The sequence below is a fragment of the Amphibalanus amphitrite genome, unplaced genomic scaffold (genome assembly GCF_019059575.1).
Source record: "Amphibalanus amphitrite isolate SeventyFive unplaced genomic scaffold, NRLGWU_Aamphi_draft 000039F_arrow, whole genome shotgun sequence".
In the NCBI taxonomy this organism is placed as follows: Eukaryota; Metazoa; Arthropoda; class Thecostraca; order Balanomorpha; family Balanidae; genus Amphibalanus; species Amphibalanus amphitrite.
The window spans coordinates 733,262-741,686 of NW_024881535.1; the positions used below are offsets into that span (position 1 = coordinate 733,262).

Sequence of the window (8,425 nt, forward strand, 5' to 3'; positions counted from 1 at the left end):
TTTATTATTTTATCTGTTCATCATCCAGATAGAAATAGATTATGATATATATTTTATACATATATGGCGCACTAGCGTCAAAAAAATTGGAAACTTTGCGTTCGATGTCTCTCGGACGACGAAGATTGTATGCCGTCCAGCCAATCACGCTCCATAACTGCAGCCGAGCCCCCACTAACCTTGAACGGGATTGGCTGGACGGCGTATAATCTTCGTCGTCCGAGAATTATCGAACGCAGGAAAATGTGAGAAAAATGCAAAGCTACATCAACATAGCCTAGCTAGATACAAACAAACCATGAGGAATAGCACCATTATCATAGTTCTCTAGATACCGTGATTATCATTATGTTAACTTATTAAGTACACTGTGATATCATTCAAACATGGAAATTAATCGCTTTGGTCCACTCTGACTTTTGTTCAGCTTGTTTTCAAACTATCTGCAGTTTTTTTTATAAATTTAGTCCGAACCTTTTTGATGGGAAGGATTCACAAGGACAGAGCCACCACTAATCGAAGCTTGTTGCGATGACCCTGCCCTCGACCCTCCGATCGCGCAATTCCGATTCTATGGCAGAATTTAGAGTCCAAAGTTTAACGTGCGCACAAAGCCGCGCACGGCCGGTCCCCTCGCTGACTTCGCCTGGCTACGGCCTGCCACCAACCGCAACCATACCTGTCAGGAGGCCCATAAATGTCAAGCGCCCGTCGCGCTTCGAACCCGGACTGTCATAACCGGGAACGCGTGCTCTCACCACGCGGAGTCCAACGCTCTAACCAACTGAGCTACGGGACCGGCAGTTGAATATTATTGCTGCTTTACTCCTTTTTGTTTTCCTTTTCCACAGGTTTTGTGAAGCTCATAGTGATAGCATGCCAAGATAGTCAACACACCATGGACTGCTCTGTATCAGCTGCTGTGGGGTCAGCAGCATACCCAGAGTCACTGGAATTCAGCTCATGTGATGTTTACAAACCATGTGACACAGCAACCCTTTGTCTAGTGTGCCTGTCTGCGGTAGACAGTCCCCACCTTGACCTTGTGAATTACGACAAACCACTGCGACACTCTGGTGTCCCAATGCTGACACGGCTTCAGCAACTGCTTCCACTTGTTGTGGGTGATGAAGCCTGCTCAGTCTGTTCCACCTGTATTGGTCTGGTGGTGAGCATTGATGAGCTGGAGCTGCAGCTTTCTGAACAGCTCTCTCAGCTGCAGAGGAGGCATGTCCAGAAGGCTGCTCAGCAGGACTGGCAGCGGGCAGCGGAACAGGTGATCTGCGCCCCTGTGGATGAAGTGCAGAACCCCTGCACCTCAGCGCAGGATGTTGATGATCCATGTCCAAGTGAGCAGGATGCTGGACTTGGGCAGAGTGGAGAGCTCATAAAGTGTGAGGTGGCTAGGCTTGCTGCTCCTGTCACAGATGATGAACATCAAGATAATTTGATCATTGAAAGTGGAGGAGAGGAGATGAAACATTCAGGGGGATCACTTGATCATGCAGATCAAGATGAATCAGTACCTGCTACTGATCTTTTGGAGAATGTCACAGAAACAGGTATGTGCATTTGTTCAGCTCTCTTTTTCATTTCAAATAACTTATATCCAACTTTAGTTCTAGTTCAACCATCATTTTTACCTAGCATTTCTTTGTCACTATGTGACAGCATAGGCTTTTATTTAAATGTTGAAAGAAATTGCTGCCTATGAAAATGTTTTATGAAATAGTGAAGTTTTGAATTATGTTCCAGATTCCTCACCTCTCAGGGCAACAGGAGATGCTGCAGCACAGAAGTATGCCTCAGAGGAAGAAGTAAGCAATTAGCATCAAAATGCATGTCATCTCACCTAACTTAGATATGGTACAGACTGATTATGCTTTTAACAAGATGTTGACACTGTTGTTAACAGCATGCCATCTGCTCTTGCATATTTTTTAGTGCTACTCAGACGTTCATATCATTGTGCCGTTCCCCACAGGATGAGCTTTCTGACACGGACGATCCACTGCCGCCGACCGGTACCGCAGCGCCTCTGGTGTCCACCGCGGGAGACACTAGTTCGCCGTCCCGCCGCCAGGCGAATCTACACCGTCGCAGCCTGGACTCTCTTACCGTAGACCGCGCTCAGGATCGTCCGTACCAGTGTCAGATCTGCGAGCGGCGACTGCGGGACCGCACCACCGCCCTGCGGCACGTCATGTCGCACCTGACCGACCGTCCATTCACCTGCCCGCACTGCCCGAGAGGGTTTGTGCGCCGGTCGTACCTCCAGGCACATCTGAACCGACACGCCGGACGGAGGCCGTTCGTCTGCCACTGCGGGCACGCGGCGGTTTCGGCCGCGGCGCTGGCCTCCCACAGAAAGGCGCACACCGCCGTGAAACCCGTGCGGTGCTTGCAGTGTGATAAACGGTTCCGGAAACGGAGTGATTTGGTGATCCATCAGAGGGCGCACACAGGCGAGCGGCCATACCGCTGCGAGACGTGTAAGAAAACTTTCTCCAGCGCTAGCAGCCTGAACGCTCACGCCAGGAAACATTCCACCGCCTGGCTGCGCTGTGACCGGTGCTCTAAGGCGTTTGAGGACGAGGCCCGGCTGCAGGCACACAGACGGGCACACGACACAAAGCCATTCTGCTGCGACCAGTGCGGCCTGCAGTTCACGCGCGCCACCACTCTCCGCCGCCACCAGACCCGTCACGCCGGCCCCAGCGCGCCCGCGCACCGCTGTCCAGTGTGTCGGCGCTCGTTCCGTCTGGCGTCCGCTCTGAGAGATCACCAGAGAGTCCACACGGGCGAGAAGCCGTTCGAGTGTGATGAATGTGGGCAGAGGTTTTCCCTGCAGACGACTCTAACGACTCATAAGAGGAGACATACGGGAGAGAAGCCGTTTCGGTGTTCGATATGTCCGAGAGCTTTCGCGCAGGCCACGCCGTTGAAGCGACATATGAAGACGCATCGGGTCGAGGCTCAACCGCCCCCTCCCCCTCCCCCGCCGCCGCCCCCACCGCTTCAGCCGCCTCCGCCTCCGCCTCCGCCGCCTCAAAGAGCCGAAAGTGGTCCGCGTGTGACACAGACAATAACTGTTTTGAGTGAGCAAGACACCTCTCCTCGGCCGCCACATCAGACATCTCTACAACAGGCACAACCGTCGACGACCAACCTGGTAACTGTGATTGAGTCTTTCACACCGCTACCTGGTGAGCGAGGGGAGAGAGGTACACTCAGTGAGGAAGGTGGGGCCGTTGAGGGTAGTGTGAACGGTGGCGCTGCTTTGGACGATGACGGCGGAGGTATGTTTCACGAGCTACAGCCGTTGGCTCCGACGGAGACGCACCGATGCCCGTTCTGTTCCCTGGAGGCCGCCTCCAGGGAAGAGGTGGATCGTCATGTGAAAACCCACCTGATGGAGGAAACTGGTAAGCAGCAGCAGCCGGGTCTTGCCGAGTGGCGGTAGGTCTTATCATGTGATAGGTAGCAGAAGTGCACGGAGGTTTCGATGGAGTTCTATTGATGTTCAGGGAGATTTATTGCGGTACTTTAATTGGGTCATTAAATGACGTGGTCAGGGAGGTTTTACATATCTGTTTTAGCTAATGTCTGACGAGGATTTTTCTTCTTTTCCGATGATAAAACCAACAACATCTTGTGATGGTGGTTTTGGCTGTGAAGTGTTCCACATTCGTGGTAGGCAGGTCAATGGTTTTAACGATTGCGTCCATTTACTTCGAAGCAGTGTAATTGGTGTTGTTATGATGTCACGTCATAATGCTAAATGTCGGCTTTTACTGGCCAGTGGCCACATTACTTTTGTGAGAGCTTGTTGTCTTTTTCTGGAGAGCTAGCTTTCTGCTATTTATGTTAATCGAGCCCGTGTTTTTACTCAAAATATACCAACCTACTTTTATAATATTTAATTTGTCTCTCTATGCGCACCGACATATATTTCCAGCTTGCTATTTAATGTATTCAAATCTCCATCGCGTTCGACGCAATGCAATTCACGATTGATTTCAATTAGAATAATGTCAGCGCGTTTCTCGTCATTTTAGAAATGTCTCTCGATCGGTAAGGCTATAAACACCATCCAATATCATTAATTCTAGATGAGATAGTTTCTATCTCCTCCCTCTCGCTACCTCTCACTCCCTCTTTCTCTCTTTTTTCCTCTTTCCGCCCCCTTTCGCCGCTGTGTGGTATATGTAACCTGACCCAACAGTGCGCGGTCTCGGTCGCGGTTTGTGGCTGAGGGTTTTGTACACCTCGGTGCGTTCGGAGGATATTTGACACGGGTAGCGTGCAACACACGGGGTGGGCCGGAGCAGGGTGGTAAGACTAAGATTCATTCGTAGTAGTGACAGTGGCGTTAGTGCAGGCATTGGGCGTGCGGTAGTGCAGCTTCAGGTGGAGCTTGGTGTTTGAGAATCTAGATTCCAGGATCTGTAGATGTAGAAAGTCGATGGGGTAGCAGTGCTGACTCGAAGAATTTCAGGCGGTTCCTGATTACTTTTGAATCGGTGTGGAGTAGAATAGGAATGTATCGGTAAGCCACCTCCTCTAAATGCTCCTGGTTGAGTCCTGAGTGGTGTTCCTACCAAAAGGTGGCAGCTAGGTCATCTGATGTGTCGACTGCTTGGATTCGGCGCTGTAACTGAATGCCGACGTGAAGAAAAGTGCCGTACGAGGTGACGGGGTCGGCGAGTGGATGCCCGTGACGGAGTCTGGTCGTCACACGCCTCTTCTGGCCGGCGAAGGATGAGACTCGTCAACGGAAAAATTGTGGTACTCGGAGCTGAGGGTGAGTGCTTGGGAATGACTGGGGAAGGACCCAGCTGATGCATCGATTTATGTTTGATCAGGTGTCGTCGTTGCCTTGATGTTTGATCATTTACCTAAAATATGCTACATTTGCCATTACGCTCGCTCCCTAAGTGTTGTTTTGTACGAACTACCACATTCCAAATAGCCGTTTTGTGTTGGTTCCGTGCTTGTCAGGTGACGTGTAGTTTTGATACCGCATTTGTAATCCTGTAAAAGTCGTCTGTCGTAGGTCTGCACGGTCTCAGTCTCCCTGCTCCGGCAGTTCGGCTGACTTCCCTCCCCCCCCCCCGCCCCACATCCACAGGTGTGGGTAAGACGTCCCTGATGCTGAGGATGGTGGAGAGACAGCCGCCCGTGCCGGCCCCCACTATCGGCGCCGCCTTCTTCACCTTCAAGATTAAGATCGGCACCTTCCTCGTCAACCTGCAGGTCAGGCTGGTGAACTGCTCGCTGTAGACGACATTGTTGTGATTTCTCAAATAGTAAAGCATGCAAGTTATCGTCGGTAATTATTGTCTGTTGGTCGTTTTTATTCGCTAGCGAGGTGTAGGCCGAATGACAGAACTATTTTTCGGTGACGTTTTCCTGTTGAGCTGAGACGTGCTGGTTACAACATCCTAAGCATCATTCTCAATCTAATGGGCCGGTTCATCACTTCCAACGGCAGTAACATGAACCCGGCTTTATCCCCAGGACAACCGCCACAATCCACAGCAGTGACATCAAACCCACTTTGGCCCGGTTCCCACCGTCAGGTTTGGGACACGGCCGGTCAGGAGCGGTTTGGCGCGATGGCGCCGCTCTACTACAGGCACGCCAACGCCGCCCTGGTGGTGTTTGACGTAACTAACTACGATAGCTTCTCGGCAGTGCAGCGCTGGATTGACGGTGGGTGGTGAGAAAGCTGAGGAGAGGAGTTGATTAGAAATGTCACAAAACAGGATTGCTGCCAGAATTTCCGGTACAACCGTCTCACTAAAATAAAAGTCGAACTAAATACATTTTGAACAATTTGCGTCAAGTCCTTTTGGGTGATTGCTCCTGATTTGACTGTCAATCAGACCGTTATTCTGCACAATGCACTTTGTCCAACGTCATTGTTGTATGCACTACCACTATGCATACTGCTTAGCGATAATCTAACTCATGCACCTCGGGTTTTCTCAGCGAAACCCGATTGTAATAGAGTTCCACTTTCTTTCATGACTCGCACGTTTACAAGGACAACTGAGCTGTTTAGAAAAGTGCCGACTCATGTCAACCCGTTCCATGGCGCCCCTCTCACACTTAGAGAGACTCTCACGACTAACGGTCGCCTTGATAAGTGTGACGGTACTCCACTCCAAGGCCAGACATGACTGATCAGTAAATAGAGGCCGTGGAGTGTTTAGGGCCAATGACCTCCACTTATCATATCTATGCTGTGTTTGTTTGATTTTGGCGTTGGGTATTTATTCTGGGTTGTTGGTTCTCTGCAGCTTTACTTTTAGCACCAATTGACTTTTTTATAGTAGACTCTTCCTACGTGGGCCTGCCCAATGCATAGCATTGTCTTTGTATCGTCCGGCCCCTTGTTTTTTTTTTTTGTATTTTTTTTGCCTTTGTTTCCCATGAGCTGGCGTTCCACATGACTGACGCCCTACGCCCGTCCTGCTGATTGACTAAAAAACGGACCCATCCCTGACCTACTCTCGCTGGTGACCCTCTCCCCGCACCTTTTTACAGCTCAGCTATCTGCCGGTCGTTGACCCCGAGCCGCGGTCGATGACCTCAATCTATCCAACAGACGATACCGGCACCCCACTCCTCCCCCTCCCCTCTCCCGGTGCGCCCGTGCTGAGTGAAAGTGAGGCTGGGGCGACCGACGCCGGGGGTGGGGGCGACGCGACGCGGGCCAGGGGCCCGAGGCAGGCAGTCGGAGATAGACGTTCATTGGGGACGGATGTAACCAGTCGCTCTACTTGATAGTGACCTTGGACATTGCTTGCTTGCCCTGCCGACAAGAGAGAGTTGAGGCGTGGATGGTGTCCTAGACTCGTTGGAAGTTATTTTATTTGTGCTGACCGTGTTTAGATCCAGGGGCAGTGAACGGTCGTCGGTGGCAGTGGCGGGGCGACGGCTTTCGGTGCACATGTACCTGTGTGCCTATTGTGAGATCTTCAGTCTTTCGGCTCATCACCAGAACAGTGGCCGTCGGTGCTGCACCGGGTTCCAAGATCCGAGACGCTGTGGGCAAATCAAGCGAACGTGGTTGCTACCGGGCTGCCGCAGGTGGTTATCGCTGAGAGATCCTGGAAGATTTTCGCTGAATCGTGACCGAATTCTGACGGAGTTTTGAATTTAAACATGGCGCTGCCCATTCCCAGTGGTCCCGATGACGTCACAGACGAGTGGCTCGAAAAACTGCTGCGGCGTTACCATGGCGACGAGTACCGCCTCAGTTCGGTGACGCCCACCTCCATAGTCGCTAATCAGGTGTCCTACTGCAGCGAGATGCGTGTCCTTGACTGTACTGGTCGACTGGCGTCGAGGTCACTCACCGATCACCTCCTGGTGAAGCTTCTGCCGAAGGAGGCCAACATTCGAGCTCTGGTGACCCAGCTGAAGCTGGTGCAGTGTGAGACAAACGTGTACAAGGACTTGTTGCCGCAGTTGTGTCACTTTGAGCGCAGTCGCGGACGGAGCGCCGTGGCATCCATGATAGTACGATGTTTGTGCGTTGAGATTGACGATTCAGGTCATCCGGACGGTCTCCGGTATGTGATCGTGCTCGAAAACCTCCAGCCGGCCGGCTTTTGGACACCAGAGCCGCTGAATCTGCCCGAGGATGTGCTGCCAGAGGCTGTACGTCAGCTGGCGCAGCTGGCAGCGACATCTAACGCGTGGCTCCGGAACTGCAGCTTACAAGATCCGCCGTACGTGCTGACGACGCGCCTCCCGAAGGATCATCCCACCTCACAGCTAATCCGTATCGGTATACAGAATGTGGAGCCTGGCCTGCGCCGGCAGAATCATCTGAAGCTGCTGGAGAAACTTCACCGAGTGGAAGAGCGTGCTACAGAGCTTATCAGCGCCGGTCTTCAGCCTCGAGAGCCGAAACTGCGGGTGGTTACCCACGGCGACTACAGGGACGGCAACCTGCTGCTGCGTCGGGTGGAAGGGAAAGAAAATGGCGAAGAAAATGGTGAAGGACATGATCAAGGAAGCCGGAGCACTGAAGGAGCCCGCTGGGAAGTACGGGTTGTTGACTGGCAGGCGACTATGATTGCCCACCCGGCCGTGGACCTCATCTATCTCCTGATGCTGTCCGTACCCCGGAACGTGATGAAGCGGGTGGAGGAGCGAGTGCAGGACATCTACTGGGAGGAGTTTTCGGCCAGCTGCCGCGCGCTCGGCGCCGACTGCCCGCTGACCAGGCGCGAGCTGGCGGAGGATTTCCGCCAGGCCAAGCTGCTGGGGCTGATGTGGTGTCTGTGCATGGTGACCCTCTGGGGGAAGCAGACGCTGTGGCCGGATCACTGTATTGATGTGGCCGTGGAGGTGGACGAGCTGGGCCTGCTCGAAGGACTGTAGCTGCCAGCTGCACTTGCTAAGTGTG

General features: G+C 52.5%; 3 protein-coding genes across 4 annotated transcripts; all 3 read left to right on the forward strand.

Moving 5' to 3' along the window:
• The first annotated feature begins 279 nt into the window (after positions 1-279).
• On the forward strand, positions 280-3,913 carry LOC122374066 (zinc finger protein 354A-like). Of its 2 annotated transcripts, none has more exons than XM_043352585.1 (4): positions 280-322; positions 852-1,562; positions 1,756-1,817; positions 1,985-3,913. In XM_043352585.1, exons 2-4 carry the CDS (start codon positions 899-901, stop codon positions 3,461-3,463), a joined length of 2,205 nt encoding a protein of 734 aa, XP_043208520.1. In that variant the 5' UTR covers positions 280-322; positions 852-898; the 3' UTR covers positions 3,464-3,913. The 2 variants fall into 2 exon arrangements, with proteins under 2 accessions (XP_043208520.1, XP_043208529.1); XM_043352594.1 differs by having other exon boundaries at positions 291-322; positions 1,358-1,562.
• A 696-nt stretch (positions 3,914-4,609) lies between these two features.
• On the forward strand, positions 4,610-6,575 carry LOC122374497 (ras-related protein RABF2b-like). The gene is made up of 4 exons (XM_043353296.1): positions 4,610-4,804; positions 5,132-5,256; positions 5,583-5,715; positions 6,553-6,575. Exons 1-4 carry the CDS (start codon positions 4,762-4,764, stop codon positions 6,573-6,575), a joined length of 324 nt encoding a protein of 107 aa, XP_043209231.1. The 5' UTR covers positions 4,610-4,761.
• A 598-nt stretch (positions 6,576-7,173) lies between these two features.
• On the forward strand, positions 7,174-8,400 carry LOC122374508. Its single transcript, XM_043353306.1, has one exon. The coding sequence runs from the start codon at positions 7,174-7,176 to the stop codon at positions 8,398-8,400; it is 1,227 nt and encodes a 408-aa protein (XP_043209241.1).
• The last annotated feature ends 25 nt before the right edge of the window (positions 8,401-8,425 follow it).